Source organism: Pteropus medius, unplaced genomic scaffold, assembly GCF_902729225.1.
Source record: "Pteropus medius unplaced genomic scaffold, Ma_sr-lr_union100, whole genome shotgun sequence".
Classification (NCBI taxonomy): Eukaryota; Metazoa; Chordata; class Mammalia; order Chiroptera; family Pteropodidae; genus Pteropus; species Pteropus medius.
In genome coordinates, this window is record NW_024354875.1 from 1437718 (window position 1) to 1458636 (window position 20919).

A 20919-nucleotide genomic window follows, 5' to 3' on the forward strand; every position below is an offset into this window, starting at 1 on the left:
AATGGCTTTGAGAGGGTCTCTCTCAACCTCTCCAAACCATGATTTCCTCTCCCCTGAAATGAAGACAATAGTAGTGTGGGACTGGAGCACTGTCTGTCTCAGGCACCCGGCAATGCAGGGGGTGTGTGGTCAGGGACCCTGGTTCTACAGGGACAGCCTCTGACAGGCTGTTCACCGCGTAAGGCGAGGTGCCCCGTTCACTTTCACACCCTTGTGCAAACCCAGAGAACCACTGGGCGGGGCAGCCTGGGATCTCGGTAATATGCGGGGGACACTGGGGAGTAGGCTCTAACTCGGGATCTGACGAAGTCTGTCTCTCTCCCCTCAACTCCATCTATCTGACTCAATGAAAAAGAACAGCCCAAGGCATCTCCTAGTATGACCACTGTCCCCGAAGCCCCCGGTATGGCACCTCTCTTAATGTCCCACTAGGAGAGACGCTCTCCTGCCCTGGGAGGGAAACAGCTGGCCTGCCCCCGCTCCAGGCCCACTCCTTGCCCTATCATACCCGTTTCAGAAGCAGAGATTAGAGGTTTGTTTTTTTTTCCAGGAGTGCTGGCAGGCCCAGGGCCAGGGACCTTAGCTCTTGGGCCCCTCTCTGTTCAGCTCACACTCTGAGGGTACCCAGAAAGCCTGTCCTGGTCTCTCCTTTGCAGACAAAGGGGCTGAGGGCTCCGGGAGGGGGAAAAGCAGGCCAATAAAGTGTGGCCTTCCACGGCTAGGCCAGCCGGGAGATGGCCCTGGCCTCCGGGGGAGAGGTGGGGGCGATGGGAAGAGACAGACTGCAGGACAGGTGGCCCTGGGACTGGCTGGCTGAAGGTGTAGGGAGAGGGAAGTCTGAGCCCCGTTAGAGTGACATTTTCCTACAGGGTCCCAAAGTTTCCTGTGAACCGGGTGGGAGAAAGGCTGGGTCACCCCAGGTGCTGGGGCAGGGCTGTGAGACCTGAGACCCGCCCCGGGAGGATGAGGGAGCGGAGTGCTCGGTGCTCACAGGTGCTCACAGCCCAGGGCGGGAGGCCGGACTGCAGGAAGTCCAGAGGGGGTCACCCCGGGGGAGGGGGATGCGGAGAGACCCTTCCACCCCGGGCTGGTTCCACCTGCGCTGTTCTTCAGGGGAGGGGAGCAGAGAGGAGAGCGCGCAGGCCGGAGGCCCCAGAGGACAGAGGTCGCCCAGGATGCAGGAACCAAGCTGCCAGCGACACTTTGGGTCCCCAGCTCCCGAGGTCCCGGGTGGGATCTGGGGGCCTCGGGCCGCTGCGGAGGGCTGGGCGCGCGGCCAGGCATCTCCGGCCGCCACCGCGCGAGCCCGTGCGTCCCGGGGCACCGCGGCCGGCCCCGGCCTCCCAGCGCGGCATCTCTCCTGCCCGGAGCCGTCCGGCGTCCCCTGCAGCCCTCCGGCCTCCGGGGAAGGGGCAGCCCGGGGTCCCCGCGTCCCACCCCGGGTCTCCCGGCCCTACGGCCCCCACTCACCCCAGAGACATGGCGGTCCGGGCCGGGGAGGCGGCGAAGCGGGGCGCGCGGCTCTGGGGACGGCGGGCGGGGACTGGGACGGAGAGGGAGGGGGCGGAGGACGAGCCGCTCGCCCGCGGTGACTTTTCTCCTCCCCGGGCCGGAGGAGGGGCCGGGAGGGGCGGCGGCGTCCCAGGTGCGTTAACCCCTTCGGCGCCCCCAGCCCTCCAGGCGGCGGCCGCGCGGGAGTCACCCCCTTCTCAGAGGCGGAACCCGAGACTCCGGAGCGCGCGCTGCCACCCAGGGTCGCCCGGCCCGAGAGCGGGTGGCCGAGTCGCGACTTCGCCCACGGGTACCGCCCGCGGAGCTTCTCCGAGCCGCCAGCGCATCTGGACGCGTGGGAACCCGGACATCACCCACCTCCCACCTTCCCAGGATGGGGGCGCACTTCCCTCCGGCCCCATTCGGACTCCTGGGTGGGGGAGACAGAGGCGCTCAGGCATTTAAGACTCTTCTCTGTGCCCCCGGCCGCAGCCCTTCCACCTCTGGGGCGCCACAGTCTCCCCCCACCCCTCACCCCCATCTAGGGAAGGCCTGTCTGCCAGCCCAACCCCCTTTCTTTTCGTCCATTAACGAATATTTCACTCAAAACCCTTTTATTAATCTGTTTGTGTGTGTGCCAGCCCCAGCCCCTCCTAGGGTGTGGGCTGCACTAGGCTTGAACTTGGAGGGGCATTCTGGGCCCAGCGGGGGTCTGGGGCGGGGCCTTCCCATCCAGGTGACTTCCAGAATCCTCTAACAGGCACAAACCTCCACTGCCCGCTTTCATCCGGATGCCTGTTCTAGTCCTGTTCTAGTTGAGGTCCCATCACTGAGCATACGATGGGACCTTAAAAAACGCTCATAGAACTGAAATGGAAACATTTCACAGTCCAGTAGATAATAGCTAACATTCTTCAAGCAGTTTCGATCTGCCAAGCACAACTCCAGGCTGGTGCGTGACTGACTCACTTGATTCTGGAGGTAAATACTATTATTATTCTCACTTTACAAAGGAGGAAATGGGGGTGCCAGAAGGGGAAAAAGCCAGTGGACCAGGTCCCACAGTTAGTAAGAAAATTCAGGAGGCCCGCCTGGTTCCGGAGGCAGGCTCCGGGCCCTTCTCTCAGGCACGGCAGTGACAGGGAGCGACTTTCCCACCTGCGGGCCCCCAGGTACAGTGAGAGGTAGATAGTGGGAGCCTAAAGAGGCCGCTCTTGCCAGGCTGAGTCCCAGGCCTCTGAGGCTCAAGCCAGAAGCCCCTCTAGCTGGTTCCTTAAGGCTCAGGGCCCTTCGGAGGGCGAGGAGAGACCGAAGGTGCAAGAAGCTTTCCCTGGATGTTGCAATCTCCAGTCAGGGAACATGAAGGGCCTGACAAGAATAATTCCTGTGGGGCCAGCACCCGCTGTAACAGCCCTTCCCAAGTACCAGAGCAAGAGGAAGGTCTGACCTGCGCCTAGAAGGCCCTCTTGGCCTGCCTTCCTGTCCAAGAGGGCCACCCATGGCCCCACTGGCCACCAGTCCTGCAAGGCACCAGGCACTTCAATGCCCAGGCTTCTGGGTTCTCCCCCTTCGCCCTGTAAGTGTGACCTTGAAGGAGGGCCAGGGCCTGCCTGCCTGAGGACAGACAGCCCACCCTGCCTCAGCACTGACCTTTCACCTGGAAGCTGCGGGGTCTCCTCGGGTGCCCGGTAAGGGGAGGACATAGCTGTTCCCTGTGAAGGGGTTTTGAGCCCAGGTGTGGGGACTAGCGGGGCAGGAGTTGGGTCAGGGCTCTGTACTTCCTGGCTGTCATCAGGGGCTGGTGGCTTATCCCCTTGAGACTCAGTTTCCTGTGAGGACCGGTGACATTAGGTGAAATGACGCCTGTGAAGCATGCAGATCAGTGTCTCCTATGCAGTGGCATCATGATGGGCTGGCTGATGTTAATATTATTATTGATATTAGCAACTCGACCCACCAGGCCCCAGAAACCACCAGGGCCCACGGAAGTGATGATGAGAGGAGCCACCCAAGGCCACCTGAGTGTTTGCCAGTGGAATCTGGTCTATTGAGGGGACTGGTTTGTCCTTACAAATTTGAACTCAGACTAGGGAAATGGATAACAATGAAATACTCAGGGCCTGCCTGTGGAGTGGAGGCCGGGGATGTGGGAGCCAGGCCAGGCCCTGGTCAGCTTTCACTGTCCTTCTGACAGGCTCCCCTGCTGGCTTCTAGGGTCTGTCCCTATCAGTGAGCACTCTGAGACTCAGCCAGGCTGGCCGCGCGCCACCTGTCTCCGCCCCTCCCTGTGGTCAGAGCCTCAGGGGTTTCCTGCTGCTGCACATGGGGCGTTGAGCAAGGCCCCTGAGAAGGTGACGTCAGTCTGCAGATGGAAACTGCCCAGCCCCACTGCCCCGGCTGAAGGCAGTTAGAAGCTGAAGAACCAGGAGGGGCGTGGAATGATGGATGGATGGATGGATGTGGGGAGTCGGGGTGGTCTGTCAGTAGCCCTGGCAGGAGCTCGTCGGGCATGTGGCAGGAGTCCCAAGCAGTGGCAGATGTGGGCGTTTCTGCTCCCCTCGAGGTGAGATTCTGCCCTGGAAGAGGAAAGTCATCGAGGCCCGATGCGGGAGAACCCCGAGACGCTCCCCTCCATTCCCCCGCCCTCCCCGCCTCCCCGCCTTGCTCCCGTTCCTTTCCCCGTTCCCTTTTCTTGTCCTCATTCCCACTTTCTTTTGTATCGGCCCCGCCCACCCTCCTGAATCAGTTGGAATCCATACTCTGCTGGTGCCAGGCAAGCACGCAGCTCGGCTTGCCCGGGGCCGAGGACCAGTCTTGACCTTGGAAGTGGGGAGATACCTGGTGGGCCAGAGGTTGCCCTGAGTCAGCCCTTAACTGGACAATGCGGAGCTGACTGGGGCCTGAGAGAATCAGAGAGCTGGGTGTGAGGAGCCCTGGGCACCTTGGAGAGAGACCGCCATTGCCAGAGGCTGGTGCTTGGTGGCTGGGCAGTGGCCACAGGGTAGAGAGCGGCCCTGGCTGTGTTCACTTTATTGCAGCTGCGTGGTGTGTGTGAGTTCATCTTAGTGTTTAGAGACTCTGAGCCGAAGTCTACGCTCCAGGGGCAGCCAGGGCCAGTGCGTCAAGCCTGCCCGGCTGCACCAAAGGGTCTGTTAAGCGATGTGTTGTTTAAGGTGTGTGCCTGGCAAGATACACGACACCAGCCCCTCCGCCTGTGCGTGGATGAGCCCAGCGACCCAGCAGAATAGTGCCCTGGGTCCAGAACTTTCTCTAATTCGTCCTGGATCCCTCTATATAATGATCCGATTGGAGGCTTAGCCAGTCTTAGGTCATCGTGTCCTTGAATTCACCCAGAGTGGGGCTCCCCAGGGTTCCTGGGGAGTGGGGGGAGGTCTGTTTTGAGCTTCTTGGCAATAGATGTTTTAAGGGGGGTAGCACTGATTTCATTGTAATATACTCTCTGGGGAGGAGGTGTGGGTGAGGTCTACCATCTTCATCTACCTCTAGTTCTAGAAGGCCACCCATGTGCCCTGCAGAGGGTCATCCTGCAGGGCACCCATCCTGCAGGGCACCCTGGGAGGGTCTGCCCAGTCAAGAAGGGCAGCATGCAAAGGAGCAAGAGAAAGAGGCCCAGAAGGAGCTAGCAGAGGGGGGAGATGGGGGAAGGGTGGGGAGCTCAGGGGCAGGGAGGACGGGCTTTCAAAGCGTGGCTGGTCTGGCTTGGAGTCTGGAAGTGCCCCGGACCCAAGGGAAGGTTGGGTCAAAGAGGAGCCCAGATCACAAGGGGTTGAGAGAAGACAGGAAAAGTTAAAAGGGGATCTTCCCAGACCTGCTCGTACCTCAGAATCTCCTGGGAAACTGGAAAAATACAGTCCCCAGGTTCCCGCAGACTGTCCACAGGCAGGCACTGAGCAGTATAACGGACAATATGCTGTTGTCAGGGACCCCGGGATGCCCTTCTGTGGCCAAATCCTGATAAAGCCAAGACCTACCCAACAACCGAGAAGGCGACACAGCCATAACTAGTAAGATGTTTCAAAATCACAGTTCCGGGGCCTGCCTGTGGAGAGTCTGCTGGAACCTGGGGAACTGTATTTTTCCAGTTTCCCAGGAGATGCTGATGTTCGAGCAGGTCTGGGAAGTATTGGTGCTGAGCCCTCCAATTCCAACTTTCTTGGTCAGCTGTGGGCAAGGGCCAGAGGGAAGACAGAACGAGGAGGCAGCTGTGGAGGAGGAAGTTGGAGGCAGAGACAGGGAGGGTTGCGGAATCACTTTTCCTGGTGAAGCAGGTGGCGGTTGAGGAAGCAGGTGGGTTTAGGAGCTTGTGGGGAAAGGGGGCCACAGCCTCTGTCCGGGACCTAAGAAAGCCAGAGGGGGACAGGGAAGAGTGTTAAGAGCCAGGCAGAGGGGCTCTGGTGTATCCTGGAGACCCCAGGCCCGCAGCCGAAGCAGGGGTTGTCCCGGGCTCCTCTGAGCAAGTCACAGAAACCCAACTCAGAGTAGCTCAAGCAAAAGGAATTTATTTACTCGTATGACAGGAAAGCCCTGCCTCTTGCTCTCTCGGGTCCTCTCCCCACAGCCCGCCCCGCTGCAAAGTTCGCCTATCTCTTGGTTCTCTCCTAAACCCACAGGCTTTTTTCACGAGGAGTAAGGGAAAGGCTGGTGGGCAGGTGGCCGCAGGCATGTGTCACCCTTTCTGGAGGAAAGAGGCTTTTCCCTTCCCAAGCTCCACGGGTAAAATTCCAGGGAAGCACTCTCATTGATCTCGCTTTAGTCACGTGCCCAAACCTGGCCAGTGATCATATACTGGAGGACTCGGGCTGTGTGATTGGCCAACCCTGGTCCTCTGTCGTGGTTGGGGCAGGGTCCTGGGAGTAGCAGCCTCACAGGAACTATCTGGAAGGACGGGTCCCTCAGAGGAAGCTGCTATTATTAAGAAAGTGGAGGAAGAGATGACAGTCAGTCCTCTAGCTCATAGGAAGCCCCTTTAACTGTTAAATCATCTTCCAGAACAGACCCCCTAAGACCAGGAACCCTAGAAGAAGGAAGAGAGGGGTGGCGGCTGTGTGGGACATGTCTTCACTCGTGTTCCTGACAAATCCTTCTCTTCTCGGTGGGAGGAGCCCCAGGCTGGCCAGTGAGGGTGGACAGCGCTCTTTTGGGGGCTGTCCACTGTCTGGCCCCCTTCCTGTGCTTGGGTCCTCACTGGCTGGTCCGGGAGCAGCCAAGGCCACCAGAGGCTTTGTAGGTGTGGGAGCCAGTGAGGTGTGGCCGGAGCTGGGCAGCTGAACAAAGAAGTCAGAGTTCAAAACCACCCAGGAACCAGAGTCTGGGGGGACTTGGCAGAGGTTGCGTGGAGCAGCCGGACTGCACCCCAGGCTCCTGTCAGCAGAGCATGGTGGGCACACTCACAGACACACACAGACAGACACAAATACACACTCACGGCAGACACACAGAGCTATACAGGCGTGCAGGTGACACTGACCCAGATATGTACACACACACAGACAGGGACAGACACAAATACTCAGAGACACATACAACACTCATGCACACATAGGTCAGACCCAAGCAGACACATTTGTACAGAAGTATGCATGTTTAAAGAGACACACGTATTCACTCACATTCACACGCACTCATGCACATATGAGATACATGCACATCCAGTCAGAACACACACACATACACACGCACACACAGATACACATTTCCGGAGATCCACAGAAACTCACACAGATACTCATCACACATAGACACACCCAGAGAGACACACACCTTCACACACACACACACACACACACACACACACGCCTATGGCCTTTGCCATGTGGAAGGGACCTCCCTCAACCAGCTCATCTGCTGCTGGTGAGCCTCGCCTGGCAGTCGCTCGGGCACGTGGGCATGGGCTCGGCCTGGCAGGGTCCTGCTGCATCCTCTCTTGGTCTGCCCCCAGGTCCTCGAGTCTGTGCGCACCCCTCGTTCGGCCCCTCAGCCTCAGGCACTGCCCGTAGGGCCTCGACGCCACCCACTTCTACACCACCCCCTGCCCAGCCACTGGGCTTTCTTCTCCTATTCGCTGAGAGCCCAGCTTCCTGCTGCCCAAATGCGCAGCCGCCTTCTGACTCGAGTGAGCGCCGGCTCCTCTGTCATAACCCACCTCGGATGTCCCCTCCCTGGGCTGGCATCATGTCTGTCTGTCCCTCTTCTACCTATCGCACCACACTTGGCGCAGCTGAGAGCAAGGACAGTCCTTTCTGTGTTTCTGGCCGCGCAGGGGAGGGGAGGCACAGATGCCTGTCGGTTAAATAGCCCAGGGAATGAATCGCCAGCACTGGCTGCCTGGAGGGAACTCTGGCAGTGAGGGGGGCCGTCTTCAGAGGGTGATGGGTGTGCCCACCTCAGGGAGCCTTGGGCAGCCCAGACAGATTTGCAAAGCCCCAGCCCCACCCCCAGCTCCCACGTTCAAACGCACACTGACGCGCATTCACACGCGGGTGGGCATCGTGCCCCTCGTCCCGGACAGCTGGGCTGCTCCCTCCCCCTCAGGCCACCAATGACTCACACCCCTGCCTGCCAGGCTGCACATAGCCTTCTTTCAGCCCCTCAGCCTCAAACACTAGCTTAGTCTTCCCTCTCCGGCACCTCCCCCTCCCTGGTGAGCTGGCCTGGCCTCCCGGCCTGGCAGCTCAGCCCCACGGGGAGGCCACGCAGAGGCCTCCTTCCTCTACAGAGCACCGGGCTCCTGTCTCTCATCGCCCGGCTCCTGTCCAAGCCAGCGCTGAATGGCTGCCTTTTCACGGCCCGGGGCCTGGCCAGGTGCATTCTGGGCAGCACCGCTCCCACCAGTGCCTGCTGGGGACCTATCGGCCATGGTGCTGCTAGCATCAGGGGGACAGAGCCGGAGGGACAGGGTCCCTGAAGTCCCTCCCAGGCGCTAGTCAAAGGCTTCCTCAGGCCTATAAAGAACTCTTCTTCTCATACACCTTGTCGTCTGCCTCCCCAGTGGCTGTAAGTAGCCTGGCCAGGCACGGAGTTTTATTATTTCCATTTTCCTGAGGAGACGACTGAGGCCCGGAGGAAGGTGAGCCCACTGGTGAGTGGTGGAGCTGGGACCCGGTCTTGGCAAAGGAAGGTTAGCAGCGCGATGGGCCTCTGTGGGGTTCCAGTGAGCACGGAGAGGTAGCTGAGCCAGGCGCCCTGGAGAAAGGCCCATAAGTGGGCACCACACGGCAACGGTCACAAAATCAGTTCTGGGTTTTGCGCCCAGCATCTCTCCCTTCTTTGGTAAGAGATCTCCCTCCTCTCTCTCAGGGCGGGCCTGTCACAGTTCAGTATGCCCCCTCCCATCCTGACCACGGGTTTGGTCCAATCAGGGCTCGGCCCTGGGGAGTTTCAAAGGGGAACTGGAAGAGGAACATCCCTTTGCTCTCTGATCATGGGTCTTTTGAGGATGTGGTTCTGAACATACTGGGAAAATACAGTGCCATATGCACCGATGCCCCCCAATCTCTGCAGTGGTAGAGAACAAAACAGCAAGACAGAAAAGGGAGCTCGACAGGGCCGGAGCCTGGTTCTAGAGGCCCCGTGGTCAGCAAAATCGCGCGTCTCCCTCAGAGATGTCCAGGCCCTAATCCTCAGGGCCTGTGGCTGTTAGGTTGCTGTCAAAAGGGATGCAGATGTTATTAAGGTTTTAGACCTTAAAATAGGGTGGTTAGCCTGGATTGTCCAGGTGGGCCCAATCTAATCACAAGAGCCCTTGAAAGCAGAGAGCCTTCTCTGGCCAGAAGCAGAAGAGATGCAGCAGAAGAAAAAGAGAGATTCTAGGAGTGAGAGGGATTTGACATGCTTTAACTGGTTCTAAAATCTAGGGACCCACTTGTGGTCTCGAGACCAGAAGAAGGCCTCTGGAAGCTCAGGGCAACCTCCAGCTAGCAGCCAGTGAGGACATGGGGACCTCAGTCCTACAACCACAGGAACTGGATTCTGCCCGCAGCCTGAAGGCACTTGGAAGCAGATTCTTCCAGAGCCTCCCCTTGAGAACAGAGCTGGCCAACACCTTGATTTTGACCTTGTAAAATTCTGAGCAGAGAAACTAGTTGAGCAACCTAGACTTCTGACCTACAGATATCTGAGAGAGCAAATCTAAGTTGTCTCAAGCCGCTGAGTGTGCGGTAACTCACTGCAGCAGCATTGGGAAGATAACATATGTCCCGAGAATTAAGGCCGCCCTTCCTCCCTTGAGTAAGTTACAGGCACCAATAATTTCTGGGTGTGTTTTTTCTCACCCATGACCAAGACTCCTGACTGACACTGTGATCTAAAAAAAATGTGGGTGGGGGGTGTAATGCCATCATTTTTTTCTGTTTCCCAAAGAGCCTGCCCTTACGGGTGGGTAGAAGAAGACAGGGCACTCAGAACTTGGGGGCAGCCACCATCACATGGCCTTGGGGACAACAAAGGGTATGGGAGAGACGGGCCTTCTTGGGCCTGAGTCTTCAAAAAGTTGAAGCGGCAATTCCAGAAGGCTCGGGTGGCCCCTTCCTTCCTCCCATCAAGGCTGAGGTTACCAGGGAGAGAGCCATTTGCTGGGATCTAGGGAGCAGCGCCTTCTCTGAGAACATTCTCTGGTGGCTTGGTCAAAGCTCGTAAAGGCTGGCGAGGGTCAACATACATAAGCGTTGCAGCCCAAGATGGCGACAAAACAGGCCCCTGAGCTTATCTCCTCCCGTGCACACGGTGAAACCCACAGCTACACATGGAGACATTCCCTTTGAAGAAATCTAGAAACTAGTTGAGTGACATATTGGGAGAACAAGAAATACCCACACCGGAAAGGGTAAGAAAGGTTGAAACTCACTCACTGTCTACACCAATCCCAGCACAGCGACATGCGAGCGGGAAGAAGCTTACGACTCTCAGCTTCTCCTTGAGGAGTGAAGAGTTTGGACCCAACTTTTAAGACTTCCACCTGAGGAGCGGGCCCCCCTTGGAGCTCACCAGCAATGACCCCATTGTGTGTCTGTGCTGTGACAGGGAGGGAGCGGAAGAGGCCCGGGGAGGAATGGGGGTGCATGGGGAAGGGCGGGCAGGGGCCAAGGCACATGTAGGCCAAGGACACAGAGGCAGGAGCTGGATCCAGGAGCAAGCTAACTCCATGTCTCCTGGGGGATAACCCCTCCCCAGGGGCCTGCAGGGCCTTCTTTCATGGTTCCGCTCGACCCCCATGCCTCCTACCCGCTCTATTACTTCCACGGCACAGGGCAGGGTCTCAGAAACTAGGACTCTGCGCAGGAAGTGGTAACAGACGCAATACGGTACACGTGTCAGGGGGCCGTGCCGCTGCCCCACTGGAGACCCCAGGTTGCTCCAGCCACTGGAAAGCATCCCTCGGCCAGGGATAAGGGACCCCTATGACCCTGCCAGGTGCTGAGAGGTGAGAAGTGCGAGGAGTTGAGAGGCAGCGGGTGACAGGCAGAGAGGGGGCAGCGAGGTGAGACAGAGGCTGCTGTGGCCCGCCACCCCTCCGCCACTCCGGCTGTGCCAAGAGAAGCTGGACGCAGACAAAGGGACGCCACGCGCCCAGAGGGTCTGGACTGCAGCTAGCTGCCCACCTGTGGCGTCTTTCAGACAACCTCAGGGTCTCGGGCTTTGGACAATGGAAGAAACGAAGCTGTGAGGCCAGCCTTTGGGGAACGCACAATCCGGGAGCATGGTGCTGGCTGCTCCTGTGCCCCTGTCAGCTAAGTCTGCTTTGAGAAGATGAAACCGCACACCTAGGCCTGCTTGACCCAGGAAGCTTCCAGCAGGACAGGGAGAGCTGGGCCCCCCTTCCCGCCCTATTCCCCGTGGACAGATACCTCTCTAAACAGCCTCAGGCTCCCTGTGGCCCTGGGAGGTTGAGCTGGTCCACTTCCAGAGGGCAAGCTGCAGGCTGAGGGGGACCACATCTTCAGGGGTCCCCCCACCCCACTTCCGAGCTCTTCTCCCATCTCCCAGCCTGTCCTGCTCTCACCATCGAAACAGGAAAGGGAGACCCTGATGGAATAACTTCTTATTTGACTGGAAACGTCCTCTCTTTGGGATTGGCGGATCATGCCGTGTTGGCCCAGTTGTGGACTGCAGTTCTGAATCGCAGCTCGCTCTTGGTTTGAGGCCAGCTTTAGACCCAGGCGGCCAGCTGGCTCCTGAGGGCTCATGGAGCCAGAGGCAGCGGCAGAGAGAGGAGCGCAGGCTAGGAGGCCCCCCCGCTCCTGTCTACTGTGACTCTCTGGTCGCCGAGTGAGTCCCTCTTGCTCGCCCCGTTTCCTGAGCTGTCACCCCTCTGGAGCAGGAGCTGGGACATTGGCAGCAGTCCCCGGCTGATGAGAGAGGGGGCACTGGAAGGAAACGGGTCAGTGAGGGGATGCGGAGAGGGGCAGGAGTGGATGGGGGACATTTTCAGGGCCAGGGGACCCATGATGCTGGAGACTGGGACCCAGGATCTTTCCTGAACATGGGAGGTGAGGGGAGTCACTGATTCCAGGTGTTTAAGAATCAACAAAAGCGGGAAGAAAACCCACCGTGAATTTGATGCCGTATCGAGGCATGAGTGAGGGCAGGGGGCTGGACCTGGAGCCTGGTCCCAGAAGGCCTGCTCCAGGGCACAGCGGGGCAAGGCCAGGGCTGTCCCAGGTGAGGCACGAAGGCAGTCGAGGCATTTCAGTGACTGCCGTCCGCCCAGGCAGTGGTCACGAGCCTTACCTCGAGCTTTTGTATTTTTCATCCCTGGGCCAGACTGAGTTTCTGAGAAGTTGTATTTAATGTCAACTATGATCTCGAACTTTTGGGTGCAGTTTGTTTGGCCCACTGCTGCTCCTGTCTACGGTGACCTTAGAACCCTCACAGGAACCTTGACCCTCACTACCAAGGCTGTGGAGTGGGTCTCGTCCCCCAGCAGCCCGTGACCACGGCACCACAGTATCATTGCATCCTGTCGGTCCCACGTCGATTCCCCTGCCACCTGGCCTCATGGTCACCTTGCTTGTCCCTTCCTAGTCACAGAGGGGACTCTCAGCATTTCGAAACAACCATGAAGGTGGAAAGCTGTTCTCGCAAGAGTCGAGGGGGGTCTGGAATTTCACGAGAGGTGTGTTTGTGGCTAAAGACGAGAAAGGACCCGGCTGAACGTCGTTCGCCTGTCGGGACCTGAGGCCAAGCGGCAGAGCCGCAGGCGTGGGGACCCCGCTTCCTGCACGTGGGCGGGTGGGAGGGCGGTTGCCCAATGGAACGTGACAGAAACGGAGTCGCAGAGGCTTTTTCCCAGCTACTGATTTCAGGCGGGTTTTGAAGGAAGGCCGGGCATCATATGGCACCCAAAACTCAACCAGCCACCCCAAGTCTAAGTGGTAAGGGTCGCCATTTTAGTTTCAAATCTTCTGGTCGCTAGTAAGTGACACTGAACTTGAAGAATCATTTTTTTTTTTTTTTAAAGGCAGGAATTTGTTGGCCCAGAGAAGCCGGAAAGGGAGGGCTGTTGCTGGGAACGAGGGCCACCAGGGACTGTGTGGCCACCGTTTCTGCCTCTTCTTGACCAGTTCTGCATTCTCTCCTCCTGCAGAGAGGGGCGTGGCCGCTGGCAGCTAGCACTGCAGTTGCATCATCCGGAATGGTGACAGTGTCCCCACCTCATGCCCCAGCCCCTTTTTAAAAAAAGTATAGTTCACACATAATAATATATTAGTTTCGGGTGACACTTTGGCCCCCACACTTCTTGCCTTTGGCTCAGGCACTCTATGCAGCTCTATGTCCCACCTTCCACCAGTAAACTCGGAGTTTCCAGTAAACTCAGGCTCTGTCCCTCTGGATGTGTAGGTCACTGTCAGGAGCAGTGACTGGCAGTCCTGAGCAGTGCCACACCATTCAGCACACAGGGCAGGCATAATTACGGGAAGCACAGAGAGATAGTGGAGTTACGAGCGGCAGCGCTGTGCCAAGTGGGAAGGCGTCCAGGGAACACCCAGGTTAACCATCTGGTCATCCTCAGTTATCACGTAATCCAGGGACAAAGGCCGCAGGCTAGTTTCTGTAAGATGAGAGCCCGGAAATGAAACGATGCTGGCACCTTGGGCCAGTGTCGGAGATCCGAGGCTACGTAGGAACAGGTGTGGGTGGAGTCTTCCAGAGCAGCCACCTGTTCGCTGCCCTCGCCACGCCTTGGGCCCCACGGCCCTGCTCCCCCTGACCGCTCTATGTGTTCCCTCGGGCCACACCTCCTCGCGGGCTCCTGCCAGTGTTGTGCTAACGACCGGCTCGGGGTGCCAGCGGGGAGCCCGGGTCCGTCAAGTGGGCCAATTTCTATGATATAAATATCCCCAGGATGGCCGATTTCAAGCTACCGAAATGATGTCACTGAATACAGAACTGAGTAGCCACCATTATATCGTGTTTCCTCCATACAGACGCAAAAGACATAAATGACCTCTGGGATGCAGACGATAGTGCACGTCATAAAATAATTAGGGGGGATGAGTTTTGAGTATTCATTATCCCTGTTTTTAGTAGAACTTATTTAATTGTAAGTTTATATATAATTTAAGTTTCGGTAATGGCTGACAGAATCCCTGAAAACGTAGCAATCAGGCACAGGCCGGCTCCAGCATACCACTGCCTCCTGCCCAGGCGCCAGAGGAGGGCCTGGTGGACCCCCGCCTCCCAGTGCCCTATGGCACTTGCTCCAGCCTCCCATCTTGGAGTTCGCGGCATCACCTGGCTCTCTCTTCCTACTCCAGGACCTCCCCCACCGACCTCGGCGCCTTCGGCATCCAGCTCGTCACCCAGCTTTTCCCCGTGTCAGGCTGACCCCTGGCCCAGCGCTCTGGGGGCACCGCTTTCTGGTCGGCAGCCTCAGGTGGCCCATCTCTCCCCATCTTGTCCAGCTCTGGCAGTGGCGACCGACTTCCATGTGGCTCTGGCGCTGCTCTGAACTGTGGCCATCTGCAAAGGCCAGAATTCTCCCCGTAAGGAGACAGCAACTCGAGGCCCAGTGGAACTATGTCCTCTGTTGACAGTTTAGCTAAGCCACTCCCGATGTTGCTGCGGTGACACCCATTTTCTGTGGCTAAGCCGCAGGGGCCTTGAACTGACACCAGCCGTCCCTTGGGTGCATGCCCTAAATAAGAGCCCTCAGAGTCAGAATCAGTGTGAGTTCCTGGTATGACCTCCCTGAGGTCCTTGTGATGAACAGCCCCCCCCACACTGCCTTCCTCTGTGCACCCCTTAGATAAAACTCCCATGGAGCTTACCAAAATGACGGCTTTTTGGTTTAAGTTGACCAAGCCAGCCCTCCGTCCAGGAGCCCTAGAAACACTCCACCCGCGGGCCCTGTTACAGGCATGTGCCCCCCGTCCCGCTGCCTCACACGCCCGTACTGCCGTGACACCCCTGTGAGCTGCGTACCCTCCAGGACCTGTGAGTAATAAACTTCTCTGTCTCACTTTCTTTGAGGTCTTTCACCCAGGGCTCCACTTAACAAATATTAATTTAACAAAATCCATATCAATCAATTATTAATAACAAATATTAATTTAACAAAACCCTTCCCGTCCCAACGCTGGGCAGCCCCACCGGATATGTTTGTTGCACTGAATTAAGCTGGCGAGTGACGCCACAGTGGAAAAACGTGAGACGCGAGGTCAACTCTGAACACCCTCTAAGTGGTATGTGGTTTTGGCCACACCCTGGGTTTTTTCATTTTCCCTGTATCCTGGTCCTTCCGTATACACATCGGCCATGGCCAATGAGAGAGCAGCAAACACGATGTGAGTAGAAACTTGACTGGTACTTGGGCTTGACCTCTCTTGATGTTGGAGCCCTGAGACCACCACAAGAACAAGCCCAAGCTAGCTTGCTGGAGGATGAAAGGCCTCGTGGAGAACCCAGGACCCAGCCAACAGCCAACTGCCAGCCATGAGGGATGCCCTTGACTGCCCTCTGACCACTGATCACGCCTGGGTCCAGCCAAGCCCAACAGCACTGCCCATCTGAGCCCAGCCCCCGTTGCTGATACACATAATTGTAAAATTAGTAAACTGTTGTTTTTAGCCACTAAGTTTTGTGGGTACTTTGTTAATGTGCAAAAGCGAACGGAATTACTCCTTGGCATGACTTACCGTGGACTACGTCAGGAGAGGTGAAGGTAGGAAGGCAGGGCCCAGCCACTAGCCGAGGCTGTGCAGTCGGCACCCTGGAGGGCCCAGCAGGAGTCCTCATTCGGGGCGGGGGTGGGAGGACTAGGGGAGGTCGGGGAGCATTCGCCTTGCACATAAAATGTAAGGAGGTGACCTCAAACTCAGTAATCAAGAGAAATAATATTTTAATGAAATATTAGAAAAATTAAATCAGCAAACTCTGGCCTTTGGGCTGGCTGCCTGTTTTTGTAATAAAAATTTTGTTGGAATCAGGACTGGGATTAGGGTTCATATGGGTACAGGGTCAGATCATGTTTTTATTAAAGAGTTTGAGATTTTGTTGTCATGGCTTCTTTTTTGTATCATTCTTTTTTATTTGTGCATTTGTTTTTTTATTTAGCTCTTTTGATTTGGGCTCAATCCTGCCCGACTTACTGCGTGACCCCTGGTATCTGACTAGATCTCAAAGCTCTATCTGCCTATAATAATCCCACCGAGGGTCATGATTGAAGCTGTTTCCAGACATTTACACCTTGCTATGAATGAAGCAAATGAGATCAAGGCCTACTCAGGAGAAATTAGGGAGCCAGGTAACCAGGGAGTCAGGTAACCAGAGAGCTGGGGTCAGCTTGCAGGGGCAGAAGAGACATCATTTTTCAAAAGCCCCACAGACTGCTCTCCGTGGCTTCCCCAGGTGGCTTTCAGGGGCCAGTCCTAGCAGCCGATGAGAAGATCTTCAGATGACCTGGGCAGCGTTTGGGTTTATTCATGTACAGGTATTCCCGTTTTCCCAAAGTTTGTTTTTTATGAAAGAACTATGTTAGTACCTGTTTTCACTAACCGAAAGAAATCCAAAGAGGATTTTCACTTCTATGAAAAAAGGCAAATAGATAAAACAGCGTTCAGTGTTCAGCGTTTCGTGTACACACACACACACACACACACACACACACACACACACACACACACACACGGAGCCCTGACAGAGGCAGTGGTACCCAAGCAGCAGAGCGGCCCCGCCGAGCTCCGTCCCTGGGAACTACGCTCAGCATCTCAGCATCAGGCCACCAGAGCTTCGACTGCGTCTGTGAGCGTCTGTGCTTTATCCGATTTACTCTGCGCCTCCCTCAGCGAGATGCATCCCTAAGGCATCAGAAAAAGTGAAGAGCTGGTAAGGGTGCTCTGCTTAGCGTAAAATTAGATGTAATTCAGTGTTCAGATCATGGCGAATGAAATAAAGACATCATGCGTACATTGAATTTGGGGTCTGGGAATGCTCAAAAGTTCTCCCCTATAATTAATAGTCATTGTTTCTTCACTTTACGCCATTTCGAAAGGTTTCAGAAAACACTCTGCTTTCAGACTGTGGGGGAAAGCTGCATTTGATCCCCCAGCCCTCCAACCCCTTCGATCTTGTTCATATCCAACCCCAGTGAACTCAGCGAGGTCAGCAGAGAGCTGGAATGTTTATGAAAAAGTCGTTGGTATTTTACAAAGTCTCCAGCCGGCAGCCTTGGTTGGTTTTATTTATTTTATTTTTTATTTCATATTTATTTGTTTGTTTGTTTGTTTGTTTGTTTATTTTTTGGTGTAGATGTGTGTGTCCGCAAGAGGACTCTCCAGGGTGTGGTCTGGGGGCCTGGGGGGGTGGCATTGACCTTCCACTTGGGCTGTACCCGCTAAGCCACTGAGTAGGATCACTCCCCTCGTCTCTAAAAGACAGTCTTTTCTTTTCCTGAAATGGCCATTTACAAATCAGACTTCAGCTCATCTGAAGGCTCAAGGGAGAAACAGTCTTCACGCCAGGGAGACACAGGCCTCCCGCTCCCTTCGGGTTTCTGGACCAGGGGCTGCTCCGCTGCCAGGGTCCCGGGCGGGCCGCGCCGAGCGGCGGCATCTGTGGAATCTGAAGCGGGCGCGTTTACAGGGGAGAACGGGAAAGGTTTTTTCGGGACGCTCCTCTGCTGTTTACGTGCAACCACTCTGCCTTTTGCAACGGTTCCCCAGGAATCGATCCCACGTCAGGGACTCGGTCCTGCCTTTCCTGTTTGTCTATATTGAGGACACCAGAGATAAGCATTCGTGTTTTCTCTTCAGGCCACGGCAGGAACTCAGAGAGGGCCCAGAGGTTGGCAGTCCCAAGGAGGCAGGGTACTGTGCTCCACTGCTTCGTCCCCAAGAACCAAGGGGCTCACACGTGTCAGAGAATCGAGATGTGGCCACCGGGCCAGGCATACGACCATGGAGTTCTAACACGCCCAGCCTTGTGCCACTGCCAAGAACTCACAAGATAGACCCAGGCCCATGACACGTTTGTGGTCGTATCATGGGTCCCCTGGCCTCTTGCCTGCTCCAACATTCCGTTTACCAATTTTGCCTGCTCAGAGGTGTCAGAAGGCCACTGAAAAATGCAATGCTTATCTTTTGCTTTTGTCCAGTGGGACGATGTCTTTATTAAAAGGCCTGGCCAGGGCCGATGGAGGGCCTGGCAGGGAAAGCGTGATTGTACACACACACGCACACACACACACACACACACACACACACGTACCACCTAAATACCGATTAATTTATTTCAATATTTCTGTTTTAGGAGTGGTCCAACCTCTACCTGGCTCTGTAGGCAAATTTCCTTCCTCTTTCCGAGGACTTGAGCACTGATGTCACTCTTGGCAAGGAGCGAGCACAGGCCTCCCCCAGTGAGTCCAGTCGTTTTGCCAGTGGAGTTGTTTGTGGTTCTGGTCTTAATGGAGGGAAGGAAACAGGATGTGAAACTGGTCAACCCTCTATGCCTTTAAAATACAGAAGCTCATGGCTGCTTTGGATCAGCCGCATTCTGAACTACAGAAGGGAACAAACCGTATTCTTACCAGATTTTAAAAGAGGAAGAAAATACCAAGTCTGCCGCTCAGACGTGTGGCTTGAGAACGAGCTTCTCTTATTCTAAGTCCCTTCTGTTTCCTGATCGTGGCTCTGAGTGAGGATGGCTGGTTTCTGCTGAGGCCACGGCCAGCCCTGGCTGAGCCATTTGGTCGCAGGTCCCTCCACGCAAGCTCCTGAGAAGGAACGGCTCGCTGACTTGGCTCATGCTGTCTACGCAGCCACGTGCCTGTGAGAGCCCTCTCCTCGTGTGTGTGTGTGCAGGGTGACCGGGGCAGGACAGTGACAGGACCTCCCTAGCTCTCCGCATCTGGCTGTGCCAGGAGCAGAAAAGGAGCCTAGGTTCTGGGGGTGGGGGCTGCGGTGGGCTGGCTCTTGGGCTAGGGAGCGACCCTCTTCAGCTCCCCAAGCCACCCAGTGGCTTGTGGACAACTGTCTCTTCATATCTGTCACCTGCAGCTGCCGGCACGCCAAGAACAGGAAGCTGGCTGGTCCTCTTGAAGTGGGACGGTGATGCTGGGGAAGACACCATTCTCACTTCCTGTAAGATTGGCTGGAGAAGAAAAACCAGAGCGAGCTGCCAGCACCAAGGCCGTCTCCGTACAGAGCCCCCTCTGTGCCACACAATTCCTTCTTTCAACCGGCTCTGTGCAGACAGAAGAAAGAGAACCTGCCCTCCCCAGGTCACCTGCTCTGTGGCCAGGGCATGACTTGTTCGGCCACTCTTCCCTCCCAGGAAGCAGGCTGCTTGGCGTGGGGTGCTCAGTGAGTGTCGTTGGCAATCGCTCATGTGTTTGTCGAGGCCACAGGACATAAATCCAGCGCTCACTGAGCTTTCCACGCCAGCCAGGCCATGCTGTGCTATTGGTCGTGGCCGGACCAGCCCGTTGGCTCCTGGCTGTTGTTATTGAGAGTATTATTAGCTGGGGCTCCTGGCCTGGTGCAGCTTGGGAGCCGGGCAGGGTTAGAGAGGGCTTGCCTGGCTCTCTCTGCTAAACTTTCCCTGCCCTGTGTGAGGAAGCGGGGTGACCTGCCCAGCAGGTGGGGAGGCGGCTGCGCAGTGCATTTTCCAGCAGAAAGGCCCTGGGAGGCAAGGGAGAGCCTGACAGGCGTCCTGGTCATGGCCCATGAACCACACTTCCGGCCCAGAGCATTTCCGGCTGGCCACAGTGCCCAGAGCGTGTCAGGAAAGGACCGGGGAGGAGTGGGGTGGGGGCGGCATGGTCGGGGAGTGCGTGTATCCTGAGAGTGACAGATTTAATGCTGAATGACATTCTTTTGTTCTGCTTCTCTTTTGTTTCCCCTTATTTTTAGGAAAGCTCTTCACAAAGGCCCAGGATTGGTGGAGAGGGGAGGGTGGAGGGGCACGAGGAGACAGAGAGGGAGGGGCAAAGAGGCAGGTAGGGGACCCCAGGGACAGAGCACGGCCTCTTGGGCCCACCCCACTCTCCGCTCCTCCGGCAGCCCCTCCGTTGGCCTGCAAGGGGGGACCTGCTTCTGCTCGATTGCGAGGCCACCTGAGCAGCTGCCTCCCACCAAAATGCAGGCAGGTCTGGCTGCCTGGGGGGTCTCGCTTCCCCAGCGTGTGCATGAGCCCCTGTGGCCAAAGGCAATTTCGTAAGTGGAGAGATTAATGAAGAACTGGTCCCGAGCATGCCAGGGCCCTGGTCTCATGGGAAGGGGCAGCAGGCCTTCCCCAGAGGAAAGCAGAGGTGCATAGGGGAGGCCCAGCGCCCTTCCCTCCGGGCGGACTTACTCTGCAGGCCCCTCGGGGAGGATATCGTGGAGCCGGGGTGGCCGGCTTGCTGGGGACCACACAGGAGAGCCGAGGGGCCAGAGCAGACACCTTGGCTTCGCGTGGGTTCGGTCCCAGCATCTCCAGGGTGCTGGGGGGTCCAGGGCTTGCAGGGGACGGCTGATGAAGATTCCCTAGAACAACATGTGCAGTCTAGAGTCACATGTATGCTTGGGCGTCACAGGAGGAAGGACGGATTTCCCCTTCTGGGCACAGACAGAAGCCAGGAGGGCACTGTCTGGGCACGGGGTGGGGGTGGGTAGAGCAAGACACCCAGAGGCTTGAGTCCCTGTCCCCATGGAGCTCACATTCTAGGGGAGGAGGGAGAGAATAAAAAGTAATAGCTGAGAAGAAGGAATTAGGCAGAGAAGGGGAATGGGGAGAGCACTGAACTGTGAGGGTGGCTAAGGAAGCTGTGGTCACAGCAAAGTGTCGCAAAGATGTCCAGGTCCTAATCCGTGGAATTTTACATGACAAAGGGGAACTGAGGTTGCTTATCTGCTGATTCTAAAATAGGGCGATGACCCTGGGTGAGCGAGGTGGGTCCTTAAAAGTGGGAGAGAGGCAGAAGACGAGAGTCAG

The 20919-nt window shown here is 56.7% G+C and overlaps 1 protein-coding gene and 2 long non-coding RNA genes across 4 annotated transcripts in view; 2 read left to right on the forward strand and 1 right to left on the reverse strand.

The window, feature by feature from the left end:
- B3GNT7 (UDP-GlcNAc:betaGal beta-1,3-N-acetylglucosaminyltransferase 7) overlaps positions 1-3220 on the reverse strand; it is a 6338-nt gene extending 3118 nt beyond the window's left edge. The window contains exon 1 of one of the 2 annotated variants that reach the window (XM_039855538.1): positions 3142-3220. In XM_039855538.1, the coding sequence (XP_039711472.1) occupies positions 3142-3194 (53 nt within the window). In that variant the 5' untranslated portion in view covers positions 3195-3220. Of the gene's footprint in view, positions 1-1470; positions 1803-3141 lie in introns of those variants that run through there. The other variant, XM_039855539.1, reaches the window with a different exon arrangement.
- Positions 2236-19673, forward strand: LOC120596966 (uncharacterized). The gene is made up of 3 exons (XR_005651295.1): positions 2236-2472; positions 18256-18361; positions 19002-19673. It is a non-coding gene; the product is annotated as an uncharacterized LOC120596966 (long non-coding RNA).
- LOC120596965 (uncharacterized) lies at positions 7590-15239 on the forward strand. Its single transcript, XR_005651294.1, has 2 exons — positions 7590-8590; positions 14265-15239. It is a non-coding gene; the product is annotated as an uncharacterized LOC120596965 (long non-coding RNA).
- Positions 19674-20919: the final 1246 nt, after the last annotated feature.